The sequence below is a fragment of the Denticeps clupeoides genome, chromosome 6 (genome assembly GCF_900700375.1).
Source record: "Denticeps clupeoides chromosome 6, fDenClu1.1, whole genome shotgun sequence".
Taxonomy (NCBI): Eukaryota; Metazoa; Chordata; class Actinopteri; order Clupeiformes; family Denticipitidae; genus Denticeps; species Denticeps clupeoides.
In genome coordinates, this window is record NC_041712.1 from 25,075,889 (window position 1) to 25,099,769 (window position 23,881).

General features: G+C 50.2%; 3 protein-coding genes across 3 annotated transcripts; all 3 read left to right on the top strand.

Annotated features, from left to right (window-relative positions):
* Positions 1-759: 759 nt before the first annotated feature.
* On the top strand, positions 760-2,882 carry pigw (phosphatidylinositol glycan anchor biosynthesis, class W). The gene is made up of 2 exons (XM_028984386.1): positions 760-924; positions 999-2,882. The coding sequence occupies exons 1-2, from the start codon at positions 916-918 to the stop codon at positions 2,466-2,468; spliced, it is 1,479 nt and encodes a 492-aa protein (XP_028840219.1). The 5' UTR covers positions 760-915; the 3' UTR covers positions 2,469-2,882.
* A 655-nt stretch (positions 2,883-3,537) lies between these two features.
* On the top strand, positions 3,538-10,454 carry ggnbp2 (gametogenetin binding protein 2). Its single transcript, XM_028983512.1, has 14 exons — positions 3,538-3,645; positions 4,200-4,308; positions 5,865-5,945; positions 6,047-6,300; positions 6,409-6,507; positions 6,777-6,890; positions 6,983-7,192; positions 7,304-7,478; positions 7,560-7,733; positions 7,825-7,945; positions 8,409-8,534; positions 8,626-8,783; positions 9,532-9,696; positions 9,791-10,454. The coding sequence occupies exons 2-14, from the start codon at positions 4,216-4,218 to the stop codon at positions 9,995-9,997; spliced, it is 1,977 nt and encodes a 658-aa protein (XP_028839345.1). The 5' UTR covers positions 3,538-3,645; positions 4,200-4,215; the 3' UTR covers positions 9,998-10,454.
* A 497-nt stretch (positions 10,455-10,951) lies between these two features.
* On the top strand, positions 10,952-23,834 carry dhrs11a (dehydrogenase/reductase 11a). The gene is made up of 7 exons (XM_028982403.1): positions 10,952-11,110; positions 19,723-19,932; positions 21,703-21,797; positions 21,892-22,021; positions 22,099-22,191; positions 22,276-22,341; positions 23,064-23,834. Exons 1-7 carry the CDS (start codon positions 10,979-10,981, stop codon positions 23,103-23,105), a joined length of 768 nt encoding a protein of 255 aa, XP_028838236.1. The 5' UTR covers positions 10,952-10,978; the 3' UTR covers positions 23,106-23,834.
* The last annotated feature ends 47 nt before the right edge of the window (positions 23,835-23,881 follow it).

Consider the following 23,881-nt stretch of genomic DNA (forward strand, 5'->3'; position numbering starts at 1 on the left):
GTTCATGACCATTTACGTTGGTAGATTCTCACTGAAGGCATCAAAACTATGAATGAACACATGTGGAGTTCTGTACTTCTGAACAAAAAAAGGTGAAATAAGTGAAAACATGTTTTATATTCTAGTTTCTTTGCTCTGATTCCTGCTTTACACACTCTTGGCATTCTCTCGATGAGCTTCAAGAGGTCGTCACCTGAAATGCTTCTCCAACAGTCTTGAAGGAGTTCCCAGAGGTGTTTAGCACTTGTTGATCCAGCTCACCCCAAACCATCTGGATTGGGTTCAGGTCCGGTGACTGTGGAGGTCAGGTCTCCACTTTTTGTTAAGTACAGAACTCCACATGTGTTCATTCATAGTTTTGATGCCTTCAGTGAGAATCTACCAACGTAAATGGTCATGAAAATAAAGAAAACAAGTTCAATGAGAAGGTGTTCAAACTTTTGGCCTGAACTGTACGTACAGCTGCTGGATAAAATCACTTTTTTATTATTCATGTTTTTAGTTCACTTAAACGAACAACGGGGAAATAAAATGTGTTATAATTAAGCTTTTAAATTAGGTGTGATAACATCATAAAACTGTTCTTGGAGGGCAGTTCCTGGGAAAACTTTCAAAACGTGCTATTCATTGACCGATCGTTGCCCTTCAAAACGAGAAAACTTGGTCCTACTAAAAGCTACGCGACTGGACGCGGAAACGATCGGCGAGTCGTCGTTCTTCCGTGACGTCATGACGAGAACGCCCCTTTTCCGAAGGCGGAAGCGGGTTGACAACACGCCGTCCCGGCAGAGGATTTGCTGCCAGACGACGCTGGAATGATAATAAAAACGTTGTAAATATTAAACGTAAACGCTGAAGTAGCAAACTGCGCCCATGGGTGAAATGAGTTGAGCAGCGAGCACGCCGACAGATACGATGTCCGGAGTAGGTGACGCGTTATCGGTTTGTACTGTTTGTTCGTTTTAAAAGGGGTTGTTAAATGTTGCTGCTTGGTCCAGGTAATGACCCGGAAGGAGTTGAAGGAGGCCTTTGTCAGCCACCTGAACGGGACGAGTCTGGGAGAGGTGGCCCTGGGCTCCTTTCTGGCGCCGCTCTGCCTCCTCGGCAGGGGTCTCCTCGTCACGCTCCATCACCTGTCCCGGGGAGCTCCGCCTCGGACCTGGACGTCCCACCTGCTGCGGGACTTTGCCCTGCTGACGCTGCCCCTGGTCCTGTCCTGCACCGTGCTCAGCGATGTCCTCCACTGGGTCATCGCGGGCCTCGCGCTCGTCGATTGCGCCCTTCTGTTCCGAGTCTGTCGCGGGGCCGAGCGGCCGGGGGCCTTGTCCAGCACCCTGGACAGATTCCTGAAGACTAAGGTGGAGCCTGGCGTGGTGCCGTTTGTCACGGTTTTCAGGGTGCTGGTTAACGTGAAGACCGCCATAAGCATCCTCGCCGTAGACTTCGCCGTCTTTCCGCGGCGCTATGCAAAAACCGAAACCTACGGCACCGGTGTCATGGACTTTGGTGTCGGGGCCTTCGTCTTAGCCAATGCACTGGTGTCCCCAGAGGCCCGCAAAAAAGCATCCAAAGGGTCCCGGTTTAGCCACGCCCTGAAGCAGTTTTGGTCTGTCTGGCCCCTTGTTCTTCTCGGGATGGCCAGGTTGCTGAGTCTCAAAGTGACGGGATATCAGGAACACGTCTCGGAGTATGGAGTCCACTGGAACTTCTTCTTCACTCTAGCCATAGTCCGAGTATCTGCTTCAGGACTGCTGGCCATATTCCCCGCCAACAAGTCCTGGCTCGTCGCCCTTCTGATTGCTGCGGTTTACCAGGTTTCTCTGGAGGCGACCGGCCTGAAGGCCTTCCTCGTCCACAACGGTGACAGGACATCGGGGTTCCTCGTGGCGAATAAGGAGGGGATCTTCTCTGTCGTGGGCTACGTGGCCATCTACATGGCTGGCGTGCAGATTGGACTCTATGTAATGGAGACCAGAGTTCTGGTCAGAGATTGGCTGAGAGTTCTGATGAATCTCATGCTGGGATCGGTCACTCTCTATGTTGTGTTATACTTCAGCCAGACGTTTGTAGATCCCGTCTCGCGTAGGATGGCCAACGCGTCCTTTTGCATCTGGACCACCGGCCAGGCTTTGTTTTTCTTGTCCCTTTTGGGCGTTGCCGATCTCATTTTGCTTTATTCTAAATTCATGTCGAACTCTTCATCTGTGGCCAGCTCGTGGAACGTGTGTGAGAAGAAGTCGGGGAGCCGTCAGAACGTGGACGGCCTCTGTCTCCTTCAGTCCATCAACCGGAACCAGCTGCTGTTTTTCTTGCTCGCCAATGTGCTGACCGGCCTGACCAACGCCTGCGTGGATACCGTGAACTGCGGGCCCGTACATTCCGTATGCGCGCTGCTGGCGTATATGTTTGTTAACAGTGCGGTCATGTTTATTTTGCACCGTCGACAAATGACTGTTAAATTCTGGTGAGAAAAATGTGGAAAAATGCAAGTGGGTTAAATACTGACAGAATCTAGATTTGGCATTTAAAGACACAAAGCACTCGATCTAAAATGAAAATGATCCAGGTTATTCCCAGGAGGAATAGGCAATATTTTTATTACCATGATTTTCCATCTCCCTTCGAGTCACGGTTACAAAACAATAATCTGAGAAGATGCTTTTAAGGAAAGGTGTGGTGGAAATCATAGTAAACCCAAGATATGAGTTCTTTTTAAGACAAATAAATAATCTGATGCATAAAACCGTGTCATCTGTATTTGAAGTCAACTTTATTGTAACATTAATGCTAAAATGTGGTTTATTATACAGTAAAAGTAACATTTGAACTCTTATTTATTTTGGTGTGATCCATGCGTGACAAAAATAAAAATATAGAAATGGTTTTGCTTTCTTTGTCATTTAACCAAATACACAAAAACTACCGTAGCTGCGGAGCAGAGATATGTATATGCTGCGTCCAGCCTTTCAGCAGGCGTTAATACAGCTGCCATGTCTAGACGGGGTTCCAAGCTCATTAAATCATGCTTTTCTGACGGCTTTTTACACCGCGTAATAACGGCTGTAATAACGAAGGATCAAGGCATAACATTTCATATGGTACCAAATTTTGTGTTTGACAAATAACATTATTCATTATTATTGTTCTGTCTCCCCACCACCATCACAGCTTCAGGGTCTTTCAGTGAACATTGCTGCCTTTAGTAGTCGTGTAGTTTAGGTTTACTTTGAATGAAAAATACCTAAATGCAGATTACATTTTGAACATAAAATTCTGCTTTATTTTCAAAAACCGCTTCTCTATCAGTTTATTCACGGCTTGGTCGTAAATACACGTCTGACGAACCAAGACAATAAAAACCGCTCCTCAAATTTGCCGGTTTATGGGTCTTTATTTCTGTTTTCCACCTTGGCCCTGATAGACGTTCATTCATTTGAAAGGAGCGCCAGCCCCTCACAAGATGGCGGCGTTCAACGCGGCATCTGGTCTTCATTTCGACGGCTGCTGAACAACTTCCGGGAAGGACGTGAAGGCGACCACGTCTCGGGTGAAAGGTCAGGAGGAAATTACGCCGCGGACGCTGTCGCCACCGCAGCAGCTGTCGCACTTGTTTATTTGTGCTGAATAAAAAGGCAGCTTTTGCAGGTACGTATGACAGCGCGCTGTCCCCGGGCAGAGCCGAACCAAACCGCCGCGGCTCCCGACCTGCTGCCCCGGAGTCCTTCCACCTTCTTCGGCGGATCGTTTCTCCTTCGCTGCCGCAGCGTGTGCGCCGACGCTCCTTTATTTTATCGCCCCGAGAGCCCGGGACAAGTTTCATCCCCTCCGCCACTTTCCGCCGGGCAGCTAGTTAGCGGCGCGGCTAACCCGACGCGCCGTGCGTCTGGGGAAAGTTTGCGGCCGGGCGGAGTAAAGTCCGCGTAACAGAACGCGGACCGTGTGCCTGGTCGCATCGCCGGTGACGCCGCCCGTCGCCACGGCGATACCGGCGCCCGTTTGGCAGCCTCGTCACCGTCGCGGTAGGTTTGACCGGTCGGAGCGATGCTAGGCGGCTAACTGCGCGGCGTATCCGCCCTTGTGCGACCCCCCCTTTTTATTTTTTTTAAATAAACCAGTTCGACCCGGGATCGCGTCTGCCCGCCGGTTCTACTGCGTTTCCTGCCCAATAACCGAGCCTGTCCTCCGCCTCCTCCGTGCAGCGGGACGCGGCGGGACATGGCGCGCCTGGTTGCCGTGTGCAGGGAGGGTGAAGAGGAGCACCGCTTCCACCCGAGACAGATCCCGCTCTTCATCAGCGACGCCCTGACGGTGAGTTGGCGCTTTTAACACTGAGAGTGATTTTATTTGTTCTTTGTCCTACAGTTAATGTCTAGTTCCGACATTTGTGAATATACATTTTAAATTAGCATTTACCAGACGTCCTTATCCAGAGCGACTTACAGGGACAGTCCCCCCCTGGATGGGTTAAATGCAGAGGACAAATTTCCCTGTGCTGTTGTGCATCACAAGTGACAATCACTTCACTTTACTCACTTTACCTGCCACCCTTAAGTGGATCTCAAAAAGTGAAGTGATCTTCATTGTGAAACACTGCAGCACAGCACACAGGGACTCGTGTTCTCTGTATTGAGCAGTGGGCAGTGTGTGGGGATGGTGCTTTTGCTGGTAGTAGCCTAGTGGGTAACACACTCGGCTATGAACCAGAAGACCCAGGTTCAAATCTCACTTAGTACCATTGTGTCCCTGAGCAAGAGTGTCTCCAGGGGGGAACTGTCCCTGTAACGAATGATTTGTAAGTCGCTCTGGATAAGGGTGTCTGGTAAATGCTGTAAATGTAAATGCTCAGTGGCGGATCGGGATTCGAACTGGCAACCTTCTGATTACGGGGCCGCTTCCTTAAACGCTAGTCCAGCACTGACCCGGATGTCGTAGTTGTGATTTAAGTTATTGTGAATTTGAGCGCAGAGGAGTTTTTTGTGTGTGTGTTTATTTATTTTTATTTTTTTATTTTATTTTTTTTGTCCAGTTTATTGTCAGCCCAGGGTGTGAGGAACAGAGGATAAATATATCATGAGGGCAGGTCACCTCCATTCATTCATCTCCATTCAAGTACCTAATTTCCACACACAAAGCTGTTATGTATTAAAGTTCCCTTATTATAAAAATGACTTTTGTGAGCACATTTAACATTAATACGCGTTCCTGTCTGTGGTCCTGCAGTGGCTAGAAATGGCGGTCAGCGTAAAGAGCGTTTTGGGTCGTTCTGCTTCACCGTTCAGACAGCGGCAGCTCAGGCGGTCTGATCTGGAATATGTCCCCCTTATGACATCATAAGGGGAAAGGTTACCTCTCGTTTCTCATGCTTTTCTGCCCAGACAATTTCCCGCCCCGCCCCTAAAACATTATCTCCACCGACCGTCGTGGCTTTCAAAGCGAAGCATTGTAGTTACTTGGTGACAAAATTTATTTTTTATTATTTTTTTTTTGTTCAGTTACTGTGAAGAACCAGCGGCTTAATTATTTATTTATTTTCTTGAAAATCGCAGACACAACTTCCTGTCTGCGCCATACATTGTGGTTGGTGGAGGGTGTTGATGTAATTTCTGCAAATCCCCCCTCAACTTCTATTGGCCGCTCTCCTCCTCGTCCCGCCTCTCTCCTCCTCATTAGCATTTAAAGCTACAGACGGTGAAACGCCGCGTCCTGTGAAATCTCACTGTGGGACCGGATCAAAGTGGCCGTAATTCTGCACCAAGGCGGAACTTCGGAAAGAGACGTCAGATACAGAATTAGGGTTCCAGCAAGAAAGAAAAATCATGTCGGGGACCTTTTTAATTAGAAGTTTGATTTCCGTTTCTATTCAGATGGTGATTGAGTTCTCGGACAACGTCCTGGACCTCAGCCGTCACCATGTCGGCACTGTGCAAGTGAAGCAGTTTGTTCAGGTATGACACGGTGGAACGTTTGTTTTTTTTTTTTTCCATCTTGAACCCCATTCGCCGCGTGCCGTAAGGGCCGTTGTCGTCTCTCCGTTTTGTCCCCGCAGTATCACAGCATGCTGAAGCCGCAGGACCTGAGCGTGTCCATGGCGGTGACGTCGCGGGAGGTCCTCAGCGCCCTGTCGCAGCTGGTGCCCTGCGTGGGCTGCCGGCGGAGCGTGGAGCGCCTCTTCTCTCAGCTGGTGGAGTCGGGGAACCCGGCGCTCGAGCCGCTGACCGTCCACCCCACCGGCGTCCTGTCTCTCAGCAGGACCTGCGCGGCCGACGCTCGGAAACTCTACACCCTCTTCTACGTCCACGGGTCAGCAGGTCCAAGCCGGGGACTCTTCCGGTTTCCTTTTTAACTACCCTCGGGAGTGTTGGCGAGTTTACCGGAGCCGCGTGTCGTCTGTCATTCACGCCTTTTTAGGTCGAAACTGAACGACATGATCGACGCCATCCCGAAAAGCAAAAAGAACAAGCGCTGCCAGCTGCACTCACTAGACACGCACAAGCCGAGACCGCTGGGGTGAGTCCGCCGCCGCGGCGGCGCCTGTCTTCACACAGCACGCCTTCACCCTACCTGTTACGCATATTTTATGTCTTTAACACAAAATATGCGTAATATTTGCATATTGGTTCATTGTCTATTTGCAGTATCGGTCGCTAAAGCATCTCACTGCATGACAAATAAAATGTAGAAATGTTATTGCACTAAGTGTTTTGCGGAGAATATGTGTAGTACCGTATGAACCGTTCAATCGCTGCCCTGGCGGCGGTTGCTTTGTCTCCCCGCAGTGGGAGCTGGATGGACGTCTGGGAGCTCATGTCTCAGGAGTGCAGAGACGAGGTCGTGTTGATTGACAGCGCGTGTCTGCTGGAGACCCTCGAGACGTACTTGAGAAAGCACAGGTCCGGTGGTTCAAAATATCAAAATGTTAATTTTTTTTTAATGATTACTATTTAATTTTAATTAAGAAACGTTGCGTTTTGTTGGCGCGCAGGTTCTGCACGGACTGCAAGAACAAGGTGCTGCGGGCGTACAACATCCTGGTGGGCGAGCTGGACTGCGGCAAGGAGAAGGGCTACTGCGCGGCGCTGTACGAGGGCCTGCGCTGCTGCCCGCAGGAGCGCCACGTCCACGTCTGCGGCGAGACCGACTTCATCGCGCACCTCCTGGGCCGGGCGGAGCCCGAGTTCGCCGGCGGATACGAGTGAGGAGACGCTCTAGTTTTTTTTTATTTATTTATTTATTTTCCTTCATTCCTCATTTTCGGAATTAAAATTGTAATTAAAAAAAAAAAAAAAAAAAAAATTCTGTTTAGGCGCAGAGAGCGACACGCAAAAACCATTGACGTAGCACAAGAGGAGGTCCTCACCTGTCTGGGCATTCACCTGTACGAGCGCCTGCACCGCATCTGGCAGAAGCTGCGGGCCGAGGAGCAGACGTGGCAGATGCTCTTCTACCTGGGCGTGGACGCGCTGCGGAAAAGCTTCGAGGTGGACGGCGGACGTCCCGGCGCACGCTCGTCTCTGTCTGTCTGTGTGGCTCTTCTCTGAGCCTCGTGTCTGTGTGTCCAGGTGGCCGTGGAGAAGGTGCAGGGCATCAGCCGGCTGGAGCAGCTCTGCGAGGAGCTCTCCGAGGAGGAGCGGGCGCGCGAACTCAAGCAGGAGAAGAAGCGGCAGAAGCGCAAGAACCGGCGCAAGAACAAGTGCGAGCCGGACGCTGACGCCAAGGACAAGAGTCTGGACGAGGTGACGTCAGCTCGGACGGGCCTCCGTTGCGGTGCGGTGCTTCGGTGTAGGTTGTCGTGATGTTCACCGTTTCGTGTGACCACGTCCCCAGGGCTCGATGGAGTCGGTGGACGGCACCTGCAAGGACTGCGGGAGCGTCGAGGAGTTGGGCGTCTGTCCAGAGGTCACCTGCTCCGCAGCCGGCATCCTGGGTTCGCCGAAAGCCAAGAAGGGCAAGTCCTACGTTCGTCAGAGCCGTAACTAAACGAGAGGGGCATGCAGTTAAGGAAGTTCCCCCATAATCCGAAGGTTGCCGGTTCGCCACTGAGTGAAGTGAAGTGATTGTCACATGTGATACCCTGCAGCACAGCACACTGTGCAAACAGTGAAATTTGTCCTCTGTATTTAACCATCACCCTTGGTGAGCAGTGGGCACCATGACAGGCGCCCGGGGAGCAGTGTGTGGGGACGGTGCTTTGCTCAGTGGCACCTCGGCGGATCGGGATTCGAACCAGCAACCTTCTGATTACGGGGCCACTTCCTTAACCGCCCCTAAAGCACCGCCCCCAGTGGGCGCAGGTCATGGCTGCCCACTGCTCACCAAGGGTGACTGTTAAATACAGAGGACACCGCGTGCTGGGCTGCTGCGCATCGCAATGACAATCACGTCACTTTCTGTTCTGCTGCGGCCCTCAGGTCCGTCCCCGCACTGTAACGGCAGCGACTGCGGCTACTCGTCCAGCATGGAGGGCAGCGAGGCCGGCTCCCGGGAGGGCTCGGACGTGGCCTGCAGCGAGGGCATCTGCAACCACGACGAAACCGGTCCGTTCTGCCGTAAAATCTGACGCGTCCTAATCTGGCTCAGGGCTCTTTTGAAATGGACCTTGAGATGGTCTCTCCGATCCCCCTGAAGGCGAGTTCTCCTGCGGCCACCGCTGCTCGGAGGGGAAGGACGAGGACTGCGTGGACAGCTGCGTCGAGTGCTGGGCCAACGTGGAGGACGAGAACGTCAAGGGCAAGAATAAGAAGAAGAAGCGGAAAAGCAAGCCTGAGCCGTGCGGCGGCGGTCAGGTGAGCTCCGGCGTGTTGCTCACGTGAGGCGTGACCCGTCATTGGTCTCGCGGTTCAATTACAATTAGCAATTCCTCGTTTGATTGGTGCCCGTGAGTTTTCTACGTCACATGATGTGGTAGTAACCTAGTGGGTAAGACACTCACCTATGAACCAGAAGACCCAGGTTCAAACCCCACTTACTACCATTGTGTCCCTGAGTAAGACACTTAACCCTGAGTGTCTCCAGGGGGGGACTGTCCCTGTAACTACTGATTGATAACTGCCGTAAATGTAAATGATGTTTTTAAATAGGAGAGTTAGAAGGTCTCGTCCATGTCGACCCTTTGATTTGGTCCACCGAGCAGAAAAAAACCCTCCGCGTTACGCCTGGTTCAGATGCATCAAAAGCGAGCTTCGCACGACTTGGTGCGGCCTGCCCGCTACAGGGCTCAGAGCCGAAAAAGGCGTGCTTTTCTAGACTCCCGGTAAGACGATCAGGTTGCGTTGTAGATCTCCGCATACTCAGACTGATGAGATCAGCTTTTCTCCCATTCCCGCTTCGTGTGAGTTTTTCGATTCTATTAGTCTATTTTATTTGAGAATTTTGATGCCGCTACCAGAAAACGTCAACAAGCAACGTCATTGTGATCTAACTGATGCGGAATCGTCCACGTCTGCGTCACAATGCATCGATGATCAGATTAATTTCGCCGAGCGACTTTGCGCAGTAGAACAGGAAGGGACCTGCTGTGCGGTGTTTCTGTAGGGCTGCGCGGCTGGTGTTGGCAGGAGAGGGAACCCTGCGACGGTCCACGGCACAACCTTCGCCCTGCGCGCGTGCCGAACGAAGGCCGTGTGCAGTCGTAAGGGCGCCAGTCACCTTCCTGACCCGTGCCAGGGCTGCCCTGCGAAGAGCCTGATGGAACTGCTGGTGGGTCCGCTAGTGTACCCCGATTCTGCTACTTTAAATACGGGTCACTGTGGCGATGGGGATTGTGATTTTGTGTCCTTTCCCGCTTTCTCAGGATGAATCGGAAGTGACCTCAGATGAAGACACCTGTCTCACCCAGGACGAGATCCAGACGTTTGTCGAAAGCAACAAGTCATTTATGAGCAACCGGGATCAGTACAGACAGAACTTGAAGGATAACTTCACCAAATACTGCCGCCTGAACGAGCAGAGGAAGCCGTCCTGCACCAGAGAGTGGCTCCCTGCGACCAGCGTCAACTGAGGCGTCCCCAAGATCCGGACTTTTTTTTTTTTACCATCGGGGAATCCCAATTACTACTGTTGCACAGCATTTCAAAACCAACCCAAAATCATCACACCAAGAAAAAAAAAAAAAAAATTCACTTTGTGTTCAGTCTTTATTTCCCCCTTTCGCCTGATGTCTCTTTCTCTTCTCGGGTTGTCTTTTTTTTTTCTGTCTTTCACGTGTTCTCGGTGTGTTGGGGCTGCTGGTCAGGACCGCAGGCTCCTCTGCTCTGACTGTAAGGTTCGGTCTCTTTTTATGCTTCACGTGTCACTGACTGTGGGAATTTCTTTTTAGTGGCAGAGGTTGTACCAATAAATATGTACAGAAATGAAATTATCTGAATATAAAGATTTTACAAGAGGAGAGCATCCATTTCTAAAACTGTGTGGGTGTAAGAGAGCAAAATTTACATAATAAAGAATATTTATTCTTACGTTTCTGAGTCTTGTATTCATGTTAAATGCTCTTCCTGCGATGATGGGGACGCCGCGGTGACGACTGGCCTTGGCCACCAGGTGGCGACATGTTTCCGTTTTACAGTGTGCTGCGTCAAATCAAACTATATTAAAGTGAAAAATCATTTTATTCTATTTAATCCTATTAAGAATCCAAAAGAAAGACCAAATGACGATCTACAATAACAGTACATAAAATTAAAAGCATTATAATAAAAAAGCATGTATTATAAATTGTCTCGAGTGTGAAGATGAGGATTAAATGCAGATCTATTCCCTGAAATCATGACAGATGACTTCAGACGGGGTATTTGGAGAAGAACGTACAGTAAACCGCTGGATGAGAGCGGCCCTTTAACAGCAGGGGGCGGGACTGCGCGGCCGCCGCCGCCGCTGATTGGTCGACCCCTACCCGCGGCCGCCGCTGATTGGTCGCCCCCTACCCGCGGCGCAGCCACTGCCCCGGCCGGCCGGCAGCGCGTCGGAGTCGCCTGGAAGCAGCATGGAGCGCTGGAAGGGCCGAGTGGCGCTGGTGACCGGCGCGTCGGTGGGCATCGGGGCGGCGGTGGCGCGGACGCTGGTCCAGCAGGGCATGAAGGTGGTCGGGTGCGGGCGCAGCGTGGACAAGATCGAGGTGGGTTATAATGCGGAGAATAATGCCAACATGTACAACCATCATGTGTTATTACTAAGGACGTTCTGGTTAAATATTATAACTAATACAAGGTGTGGTGTAAACCAACGTTAAAGATGACCAGCATCCGTGGAGGTTTTACTTTCTCTCTTATTCCATCATTTCCTGTTCCTTATGCTCTGGAATTGAGCTCCTTTGTTGACACCTGTGTGTCACCGCTGTCAATCATTAACTGCATTCCTCCGGTGCATGCAGCCCCGACCGTGTCCCTTCCACGGTAATTGATGTGGTTCGCATCATGAATGAGAAGCCGGGACAGGTCTGCGGCACGTGGGCTGCACACACACACACCCACACACACACACACACACACACACACACACACATACACACAGACCTCGTAAATCAGAAGCTGAAAACACACAACTTCCTGTTTGCTTTACATCGAGAGGCCAGCGGCCGCGGCTGTTTGCGGCTTTCGGCTAAATTTAGCTCCCGGCCTGTCCTCCCCGGCATGGTGTCCCTTTCAGCGAGATGCCGGTGAGATAAGGAATGGGTTTTAGGTGTGGTGTGACATAATTGCAAGTGGGACCATAAATCTCACGCTGTTTACTGTTTACACCACGAAGTAACGAAGAGCGACGTCCCAAATTCCCTCCCTGTCCCCCCTTCTGCAGGCGGGACGTCGTCGCGGCCTGGATGAAGTGAAGTGGGGGTGGGGCGGGGGTCTTGGCAGCGGTCAAGGACGTTTTCTTTTTTCTTTCACAGCGACAAAGGCCACCAATGAAACGGCCGGACGACGTGTGGTCACCATGGGCCGCGGTGTGGAATGGCGCTCCTTCTTAGATCCACACGGCACCAAACTGGGAGTCCGTCAGTCGAGGGCGGCGGCGTGCTGAATACGGACACTTTCATGCAGATATTTCATCCTGATATCGTAGCTGTTCCCGCTGGTCACGGCACTGGACGGGTCCCCGGTTCTTCTGACACGCGACACGCGAGGGGCGAGGGGCGAGGCCCTCTGCGCGGCCGCGCTACCGGCTTTTCCTGCGGCTCAGGTTCTCGCATCCCACCCGGCGCGGGTTCCAGCCAGATCTCGGGTCCACGCGCTGTTTACTGCACACACCCGGGACATTCCCCGGCCTCGTCTTTTCTACAGACGGGGAGGGCCAGGCGTTGTCAGATTGTTGGCCGGCGTGGACGTTCTGAAGGTGGCTCATGTTTCGCCGGGCAAAGCCGGAGCGTGGCCGGAGCTCACCAAGAAAGCATCTCTCACCTTGTCCTCATAGGACGACAGTCTGCCTGACGGGCCAGAAACGCTGACCGATCGCCAGTTCAGAACCTGACCGTCCTGTTCACAATATTTATTGCATACTTTAATGTACCTGGATTATTGATCATATCTAATTAGTATGAATCGAAACATTTTTTACTTAATAATAATAATAATATAATACAATCTGAATTAATGCAGTAATATTGAGTATTTATATATACTAAATAATATGGAGGTGGATTTGTCTGCCCAACACTAGTAAGATATTTTGGTGAAACGTGGGTTGAAAACGAATATGAATTCCGTTCAGCGCCAGAACAGGTTCTGCTGGTGCAGAGGTGACCCGACTCCTGACGTGCCTCGTTTAGAGACGTGGAAATTCCGGGCAAAGTCCTGGTTTTCTGCTCGAAAACGCAGTTAATCACCTTCAAAGTGTCCCAGTGACGTCTGGCCCTCTGTCAGGAGACCTTGGTGGTAATGAATTCTGTCGTCTCCGCCGGAGCATCTCGCCAGGGCGCTTCCAGAGCGACAGGCCACCCCTCTCTCACTGCCCTCCCTGGGCGGGGCGCCAGTCACAGTGTGTTTGCAGCGAGTAGCTGGGCGAGCGACGCCAGTCACTAGTGACCACACGCACACACACACACACACACACCCTTTATCTGCCATCCTTTCTTTCTTCAGTGTAGAGTGAAGCCGTTTTTACACTCCACTTAACGTAGCACGGTTTGGCCTGAAACGTCCCGTCAGCAGTGCGGGAGTGCGGGGGTTAATGAGCGCACGGCTCTCAGGCCTCATTCCACCTCGACATAATGCTCCTGTTACGAAATAAAAAAGAATGCAGATTAATGGTGACATCGTGTCATGTCCTCCAGTGTCCCCTCAACACGTCCTGTGGAGTGGAGGAGATGGGATTTCAGAAAAGGGTCCCTGCAAAGGAGCAAGAGGGATTCGGGGTCCGTCTACGGTTCAGTACGTTAGTAAGATTACGTCCATCACAGAATTAGAAGTTACTTCGTTACTAGTAGGCTGCTAGTAGCCACTCACCTGTGAACCAGAAGACCCAGGTTCAAACCCCACTTGTGGTGGCCTAGTGGTTAAGGAAGCGGACCCGTAATCAGAAGGTTGCCGGTTCCCAAAGCACCGTCCCCACACACTGCTCCCCGGGCGCCTGTCATGGTGCCCACTGCTCACTCAGGGTGATGGTTAAATGCAGAGGACAAATTCCACTGTGTGCACCGTGTGCTGTGCTGCTGTGTATCACATGTGACAATCACTTCACTTCACTTTACTACCATCGTGTCCCTGAGTGTCTCCGGGGGGGGGCTGTCCCCGTAACTACTGACTGTAAGTCGCTCTGGTAAATGCCGTAAATGTTACGCTGAAGGCTGCTAATTGTGGTGAAACGTGGGTCTCCGTCTGGATGGAGAGAGAGACGCCGTGGCTGCATAAACCCGGCCGCATCACCGTCCGAGTTCACCGAGTTCACCACGGGAGGAAAGGGGAGGGGGAGGCGGGGACAAACCGCCGTCGCCGCGACTACTGCATCCGATCCGGTTGGCCTCAGCCGCACGATTCCCGCTGCGCTTCAGTCGTCTCCCCCCGGCCAGCAGGAAAAAATGGAAAAGAAGCGCGTTTTAAAAGGGCTTAGGCCGTAATCCCCGTAACGCGTAACCGGTGAAGCCCCTCCTCTCCCGTGCAGAGGTGGTGTGATCCATCTTCGGTAGAGCGTGCGGAGGAGAAGATCCGGACCGCTCCACCACTTCATGTTTTTAGAAGTGGATCGTAGTGGACGTATTACGTTACGTTTGCGTTACGTTTGGCGCAGGCGACCTCGTGTCTGTGCTTCTTGGCTGATGATCTCTGCACCCCGTGATGCTCCATGCAAATCGGCCACCTGGCAGTCCGGACGCGAAGAGTCACTCCGGCCTGTCTGCACTCGCACGCCATTTCCCGCGTCTGGTTACAAGCAGAGCTGCTGGGAATCCGGGAGACGTGCCGAGCTCCTGGAATCACCTGGCAGGAACGATAGGAGCCGCCGGAACAGCAATGGTGACAGACGTTGTGTTTGATCCATGGAAAGTGAAAGTTGCAGCACACTGTGCACACGGTGAAACGTGTCCTCTGTATTTAACCGTCACCCTTGGTGAGCAGCGGGGCACCATGACAGGCGCCCGGGGAGCAGTGTGTGGGGACGGCGCTTTGCCCTGTGGCACCAAGGGGCGGGGCAAAGAAAAGTGGTCCCAATTCAGAGCCCTATGGCTCTCCGGTGTGGAGTCGTGACTGTCACACCTGCCAAGTGACGTCTGTCGTGGAAGGATGGGCCTTGCCTTTCATCGAAATACTGAGCCATGGGAGAGGTTGCACGGGTGTGGCTGATCAGATCTGTAACTGCTGGAGGGTTCAGCATTTCAACCCCATCCTACTCACCTCGTTGAAAGAGGGCGGGGTTTAACGGTGCCGACATGTCCTTCCTGCCAGGAGATAATATTCAACAGGTCAGATTTATCTGAGAGGTGTGTTGCAGCGCACATGTGTTTGATCGAGCTTGAGACACACACACACACAGAGAGAGAGAGAGAGGGAGAGAGAGAGAGACTCAGTTGCACTGGTCTATAAAAGGTCCAGGATCTCAGGTGTCTGGGTTTTATCCCTCGCCATCGTCTGTGTGGGTGGTCTGCTTACACAACACAACATCGGTATTCCCCGCCCCTCCTATAGCCATCCATCCACCGCGTCTTCACTCGCTTCTCTCCTCCCTCACATTTCACCCCATGTCCCTGTGACCGGGACTCTGCGAATCCGGCGTCGGATCTGTTGATGCCCGGATTGCTAACCTTTGGAACATGATGGATCTGTTTGGCTGGTGTAGGCGGAGCTTCCTTCTCGCCACGTTTAATGGCTTTTTATGGTGCGCCGCAATTCGAGTTTACAGCTCACAATAAACGGCGGCTCCGACTCCCTAATCACCCGCCGACGCCCTGACCTTTGGACTCACACGCAGCGGCCGAGGTCGGCATCAGATCCGCTGCAGTGCAGACTGTGGCCACGCCCGGCCACTCTACACCCGGCCAAACCATGCTGATGTATGCCTTCGCTAAACACAGCCAAGAGGCGGCCACATTGTGATAGATTGGTGGTCGATGGACAAACTGATATAGTTAAGTGTGTGTGTGTGTGTGTGTGTGTGTAACACACTCCTTCTTTATTATAAATTGACCATCCCTCCATTTTCCGATTAGTCCTATTAGTCTGGGTATCGTTCCTCCACCCCTGCCTCAGCTCCATCCCTCTTCCATTAGCCCCGCCTGGGTCTGTCTCCAGCGTCCCCGTCTCCTCGCTCCTTCATCAGCTTAGCTCTCCGCGACGGGCTGAATCAGGCCGTGGGCGGCAGGTGCCTGGGTATGAAGATGATATCTTCTGGATTATTATTGATTATGACGATTCCCTGAAATGGACGCTGGATCTCGTTTCCTACATGCAGGCAGGCTGCCCTCGTCAATAACTGGATCCCCCTGGGCGGGCCGGGGCTGCAGAAGACTCCACAATTCCCACTATTGTCTTTCTCTCCACGCCTCATACACAGTGAGATGCACATTTCCAGAGCGATGCAAAAATCTCATGCAGTCGTGTGATGATCATGTGAATGATTGATGAATTGGATGTCAAAAAAGTCAATTAGTGGTTCTGGTCCTGATGTAACAGTGGTGTGTGTGTGGACATGTGTGTGTGAGATTGGGCCGCTTCCTTAACCGCTAGGCCCCGTAATCAGAAGGTTGCCGGTTCGAATCCCGATCTGCCAAGGTGACACTAAGGTGCCACTGTGCAAAGCACCGTCCCCACACACTGCTCCCCGGGCGCCTGTCATGGCTGCCCACTGCTCACCAAGGGTGACGGTTAAAAGCAGAGGACAAATTCCACTGTGTGCACCGTGTGCTGTGCTGCTCTGTATCACATGTGACAATCACTTCACTTTAGATTTTAAGTGTGTGTGTGTGTACATGTAATTGTAAGAGTATGTGTTTGAACATGTGTATGTGATTGTTAGAGAGTGTGTATGTGTGTGTGTGTATGTACATGTGATTGTTTGAGAGTGTGTGTGTGTGTTTTTACATGTGTATGTGATTGTTAGTGTGTGTGTGTACATGTGATTGTAAAAGTGTGTGTGTGTACATGTGTATGTGATTTTTAGAGTATGTGTGTGTTTTACACGTGTATGTGATTGTTAGTGTGTGCGTGTACATGTGATTGTAAAAGTGTGTGTGTGTACATGTGTATGTGATTTTTAGAGTATGTGTGTGTTTTACACGTGTATGTGATTGTTAGTGTGTGAGTGTTCATGTGATTGTAAAAGTGTGTGTGTGTGTGTGTGTGTACACGTGTATGTGATTGTAAGAGTGTGTGTTTATACATGTATGCGATTGTTAGAGTGTGAGTGTGTGTCTACATGTGTATATGATTGTAAGCGTGTGTGTGTATGAGCTTTATGTGTTGGATTTCTGTAAAGATAGATACAGACACATAGATTGTTAGACGTATATAGATATTTTCAGTATAAGTTATTGTATTTCTGATTTTCTTGGGATATCACTTCTAATCAACACAATCAAAACTACTGAATATGTAGCAAAAATGAAAGAAATTAATTAAAATTGCATTAACCTTTTTAGATGCACTGTTTTATGTAAACATGACAAATTGGCACAATAAATATGAAAAATTTGAAGCTGTAATGTTCCAAAATATAGTGAATGGCATATTTCTATACATTTTATTTCTGAATGAGAAGCATTATTTTTTGGCACCCAGCACCGTATTTTTACAACATGGATGTCTGAAGATGCATGAATGTGCTGGAAGAGCTGATGGTCTGCCAGACAACGCCACCGATCACCCGCTGCAACGCTTTTAAAATAGCGCCGCGCCTATGGCACCGTCTGAGTCTGGCGGGACTGCGCGTGTGATGCTCTGGCATCAGTGGTGTCAGGAACTCAGACTAAAACCATTTGTCCCAGCATGCACTGCCACACAATGCACACACTCACACTCCTACGTGCGGAGAGACACACGCACAAACACACTCTCGCTCGCTTAGTCTGATCCAATAAAGCCTCTAGGGGGGAAAGTGTTTAGCACGAGCGAAACCGCTGCCGTGATTCTGTTCTTTTATGTTTGGAAGTTCTGCAGCCATAAAAGGGCGTTGATGCTCCTCTCTGTCCCCTCACAGCCCCCCGAGTCAGCCAATCAGCATCGGCCCTGAGTTCCCACTACTGAGAGCACAGCCCTCTATTCAGCACAGCAAGACCCTTCCTGTACACACACACACACACACACACACACACACACACACCAGTCTCCTTGCTTCACTGCCCTGCATGGCATCAATGCCTGATTTTAACAGATACACACACACACACATACACAAACATCCATGAGCACATGCAGTCTCACACCCACACACTCACACACACACACAGCCAAACCTTCATGAGCACATGCAACCTCACACACACACACACACACACACACACATCCAAACCTCCATGAGCACATGCAGCCTCACACCCACACACTCACACACACACACACACAGCCAAACCTTCATGAGCATATGTAACCTCACACACACACACACACACACATCCAAACCTCCATGAGCACATGCAGCCTCACACACACACATACACAAACATCCATGAGCACATGCAGTCTCACACACACACATCCAAACCTCCATGAGCACATGCAGCCTCACACACACACACCCAAACCTTCATGAGCACATGCAACCTCACACACACACACACACACACACACAAAAACCTCCATGAACACATGCAGCCTTACACACATACACACACACACACACACACACACACACACACACACACACAAAAACCTTCATGAGCTCATGCAGTCTCACACATACTCATGTCCCATAGTCTGGCGCTGGGTTCAACCAGTACATGATAAGGGGGTGGAGCCTCTCTTTTTGTACCCCTTCTGAGCCCCTTTCAGAAATCATCCGTGACGATTAACCCCTCACAGACATATTTTAGCGTTCCCATAACGACTTGTTGGATGGAAGTGTAGCTTCTGCAATAATGCAGTCGCTGTCGTTCCTGTGGCGGGTTCCTCAGGTGACGCGGTGGTATGAAGGAGGGACGAATGCGCCTGGCAGGCACCGCGTCTGCCACCTTCCTGAGTGCCACTCTCTCCCGACACCATGTGACCCATCGGTCACCCGCAGGCTCTTTGTTAATCTACGGCACATTAAATGGGAGGTGTCTGTGTTATGGTGTGTGTGCGGGTCCCTTTTAGAGCCGTTGTCATGGTGAATCTGTCTGTGTGTAGAGACGGAAGAGTGTGCACTTCCTTTCGTTTGCTGAAGGCAAACCTGTTTAATGACAATATCTGTGTAAACGTGTGACCGGGTCACTTTTAAATAGTCAACCTGATTTAAAAACAATATTTGAGTTCCGAGGCACAGATTCCATCTGGTTGCCTGTGGTTCCGCTGGGGTAAAAAATGGTGGGCAGGGCAGGTTTTCTGTATTCTCGTCTCCTGTTGGATGGGGGTGAAAGTGAAGTGATTGTCATTATGAGACACTGCAGCACAGGACACGGTGACACGGTGAAATGTGTCCTCTGTATTTAACCATCACCCTTGGTGAGCAGTGGGCACCATGACAGGCGCCCGGGGGGGCAGTGTGTGGGGACGGGACCTTCATCAAGGGGACCTCGGTGGCACCTTGGCGGCTCAGGGTTTGAACCTGCAACCTTCTGATTACGGAGCTGCTAGGCCACCACTGCCCCACCTGGCTGCTGTGTATATTATAGATGACTGATGACTGGCTTTCTTACAAGACGTTTCATGCACAGATGCAAATTGAAGGCACTTTACAAATATGAAAACATATTAGAAATCAGAAGGAATAAAGTGCGAAATGCAAGAAAATGAAAATATTTCACACGCATTCAAAAACGTATACAGCTGCTATATTGTCACATTAATTGGTCTCTATTTCTGAGTGTGGTGTTGACTTTGAGCGCTTCAGACCTACATCAGTGTTTTAACAAAAAAAGCTTTTTGGCGTCCACACTGATACGCGGTAAAGAGAAATTCACCCTGGAACCAGTTTTAAAAGGGAACCGTACTGTGGATAGAAATGTTCCCGCTGTGTGGACGGGGCCTAAAAGGCGTCTTTTGAAATGGATTTTATATGACTTATGGGCTATTTGAATAAATGAAGTAACACAGTTAAGATAAAAGGCTAGAAACCCCATGAGCCTTTCCGGCTGATAACCTGACTTCTGTTGGCCCCACCCCTCTGTTGCAGAAGCTAGCGGCGGAGTGCCAGAGCGCGGGCTACAGCGGGACCCTCATCCCCTACAAGTGCGACCTGTCCAACGAGGAGGAGATCCTGTCCATGTTCTCGGCCATTAAGACGCTGCACCGGGGCGTGGACGTTTGCATCAACAACGCCGGCCTCGCCCACAACGAGCCCCTCCTCAGCGGCAGGACAGAGGGCTGGAGAAAAATGATTGATGTGAGATATTCAGACATTCGGTGGTTTGTATTTCTTTAGCAGCAGCTGGGAGAAGTGGATCAGTTTTTTTTTGCTCTGGAGCACGTTTCACCAAAACCGAAAGGAATTGTTGTCATGCAGAACACCAGGCATTTTGCTGGTATTGGCATAAAAATGACAGTGGGATGACTGCACACATAATCCCGGGAATGGATAGCGATAAAATCGCAATACAGCTGATACCGCATCGATTCCTTTTAGAATTTTGGGACCGTCTGCCAGCGATGAGGTGCCGCTGGTTGTTGAGGGGGTCTGGCGTCGCACCACGTCCCCCGTCTCGGCTCCGTTTAGCCTCCAGCCATTCAGGCGGCCCGGTGAAAAGCACTCCCCTCTCGAGCGCTGCGTTTCTTGTGCTTGTCCAGTGGTTGCCATGGTGCCGGAGATGAATGAAGAAGGAGGGAGGGGGAGTAAGAGAAAGTGAAAGAACGAAAGATGGAGAGCGTGTGTATTTTTAGTCCGTTTCATCTGGACGCGGACCTGACCGACTCCAAAAGAGGCCACGCCCACCCGGGCCGAGCCAGCAGAGAGAATGAAGGGACGCCATGTCATCCCAAACAGAGGCTCATTGATTCAAGTTTGAAAAAAGGAAAAACCACAAACACAGGCTCCCTGTGAGGATAAAATTATCTAAATGTCTTCAGCCTGTGTGTGTGAGGGTAGTTAGATAGTTGTAGCCCTGTCAGCTCATCGCTTCTAGCAGGGCTACGACAGGTAGGCCTGATATTTCAGCAGATGCTGGTGGACTAGATCCCAGACTACGTTACCATCAGCATATGAACTCTGTTAACATGGAAAACCACTAAGAGCGCGAGGCAGAAGCTGGTCTATGGGAGAAGATTTGTGGCAAAATTCCTAAAATCAAACAACAATTTAGATGTTTTTTTTTTTTTTTTTGCTGCTAGTTTTTAAATTTGCTGCTGGTTTTTCAATTTTGCTGCTAATTTGTTTTTTTTTAGCTGTTAGTTTTTAAATTTGCTGCTAGTTTTTCAATTTTGCTGCTACTTTTTCAATTTGCTGCTATCTTTTTTATTTCGCTGCTAGCTTTTTCAATTTTGCTGCTATCTTTTTTTAAATTTGCTGCTAGTTTTTGAATTTTGCTTTTAGCCTTTTTAATTTTGCTGCTAGTTTTTCAATTTCACTGCTAGCTTTTTAATTTTGCTGTTAGCTTTTTTAATTTTGCTGCTAGCTTTTCAGTTTCGCTGCTAGCTTTTTTTATTATGCTGCTAGCTTTTCAGCTTCGCTGTTAGCTTTTCAGTTTTGCTGCTAGCTTTTTGGTCACATTTACCTTTATGAGGATTCGGTTGCACTTTTGGCATAACTCTTGTGTGGGAGGGGCTTTGCCTCATTGGCCAGCCGGATTTTGAGTGACAGCTCAGTTCCCCTGAACTCTATCACTGCAAGATGTGCGCGCACAAAAGCAACAGCCATTAGCGGTCACATATGGAATGACATTTGTGCAACACGATTAATCAATTGTATGTATTGATCAAATATGTCGATTATGCTCCATATGCCAGTCAGTGTCAATTTAAAAGGGTGCGCCTTGACTGAAAAGCCAGCAGCAAACCTGAAAAAAATTTAAAGTTGCCCGGGCAAGAATTAAAAAGACTGATATGTAACCAAAAAATGTATAATTTAAATGTGTTTTTTACATTTCAGCATCTTATTTTGGTTTGATATTAGGAAAGTTTTGTTGCATGATGGGTGATGGACTCTGCTCACGCCCTGCAGGTGAATGTGTTAGCCCTGTCCATCTGCACACGTGAGGCCTACCAGTCCATGAGGGAGAGGGGCGTCGACGATGGCCACATCATCAACATTAACAGGTGGCCGCTGGCAGGATGAGTGAAAACGCGCCGTCTGTCTCCAGCCAGACAGGCCGCTTTGATAATGCTGCATCCTGTTGTTTCGTCCCCTCAGTATGGCGGGACACAGGGTCGTCCCTGGTGCAGACGAGCACTTCTACTGCGCCACCAAGTACGCGGTGACGGCGCTGACCGAGGGGCTGCGACAGGAGCTGCGTGAGGCCAAGACCCACATTCGAGCCACGGTACGAACCACAGCGCCTCTGTATTACGTCTCGAGTAAGACACCTTGTTCAGGAGTTGACCTCTAACCTCTTTACAGTCTATCTCCCCTGGGATAGTGGAGACAGAATTTGCCTTCAGGCACTATGACAGTGACCCAGAGAAGGCTGCAGCCGTATATGAGAGCATTAAGGTCAGCCTGTGTGTGTGTCTGTGTGTTTATGTCATGTTATATTGTGCTGCTTGATTAAATATTGATCCTTTAATCCTGCTCCAGTGTTTGAAAGCTGCGGACATAGCGAGTGCTGTAACATACGTCCTCAGTGCTCCACCTCACGTTCAGGTAAAAACCTCACACTGTGTGGCAATACTGATGTATATACTATACTTTACTATATAATTTAAATGAACAGATATGTAATCTGCCTGGTAGATGGACAGTAAACCACCACATATTTCTCTTTGGTTTTTGCTCATTCATGGCTGGGTGTTAGTAGCCTAGTGGGTAACACACTCGCCTATGAACCAGAAGACCCAGGTTCAAATCCCACTTACTATCATTGTGTCCCTGAGCAGGACACTTAACCCTAAGTTGCTCCAGGGGGGGACTGCTCCTGTAAGTACACAGCAGCACAGCACACAGTGCAGTCCTCTGCATTTAACCACCACCCTGAGCAGTGGGCAGCCATAACAGGCGCTCGGGGAGCAGTGTGTGGGGACGGTGCTTTGCACAGTGGCAAACCGGCAACCTTCTGATTATTGGGCCGCTTCCTTAACCGCTAGGCCACCACTGCCCCACTTGTCCCTCTGACATATCCTCATGGATGAGTATTGGACCCAAACCCTCCATTTCTGTCACACTTCTGACCATGTTACTATCATAGTATCCGGGAAGTCAGATCCAGGGACGCCACAATAGAAAATTCCAGCCCTACAAAAAGCCGTTGTTATTTACTAGAAAGACTGATTAGACTGTTAATAGGTTCCATTCTGCTGTATTCTGATTGGTCAGTGTCTCCTCTGGCCGTCTAGCAATATTTGACGTGACCTCTTCTTCTTGCTCAGATCGGAGATGTGCAGATGAGGCCGGTGGAGCAGGTGTCATAGCGGCGGGCCGGAGGGTAACCACGTGGCGGAGGGACCTCAGCGACTCCCTGGTGACACCTGCTGCTCGTAACAAATAAAACACCCCGGTTTAACAGCAGCGGGTCGGGGGGAAGCAGAAGAGAAAACAGCCAGTTATTGTTCTTTTATTCTGTGTGATGGATACGGGCTCCACCCCTGTACAGGAGGAGAAGTGTGTGTGTGTGTGTGTGTGTGTGTGTGTGTGTGTGTGTGTAGCTCTGATCTGAGGAGCGTCCGGAGGGAGGGGGGGCTGGAGGCCGCCTCTCCGGTCAGCGCTCGGACCAGCTCATGAAGAGATGGCTCAATTGCACATTTTTTTGGGAGGTCATAAAACATATCGGATTTTGTTCATTTTGCTCATGGAAATAACGACAAGAATTGTTATTTTTTTATGTCTTCTAACTTTCTAGGCAAATATGTCTTAACAGAAACGTAGAGCAGGAGCCAAGCAGTTTTAACCTGTTCTGTCCAAGCAGACTGCGCTTCTGCACGCCATGCCCGTTTTTTAACGACTCGCGTGAAGGTGCAGGACGGAAACGAGAGCGAATAGGAAGCTGCGGCTCTTTTGATAAGCAGAGGCCATCGAGTCGTGTTCTGGTTTGTGATCTGTGAAGGTTTCACAGCATCAATGTTCCTACTGAGAACCAGGAGCCCACTTAGCTTTACGTACTTTCATGGCACTTCGAGAATAAAAGTCCAGACTTGAAAAGAGCTATTTCTGCCTTTTTTTTTCTTGACTTTTAACATAGCCTAATTTC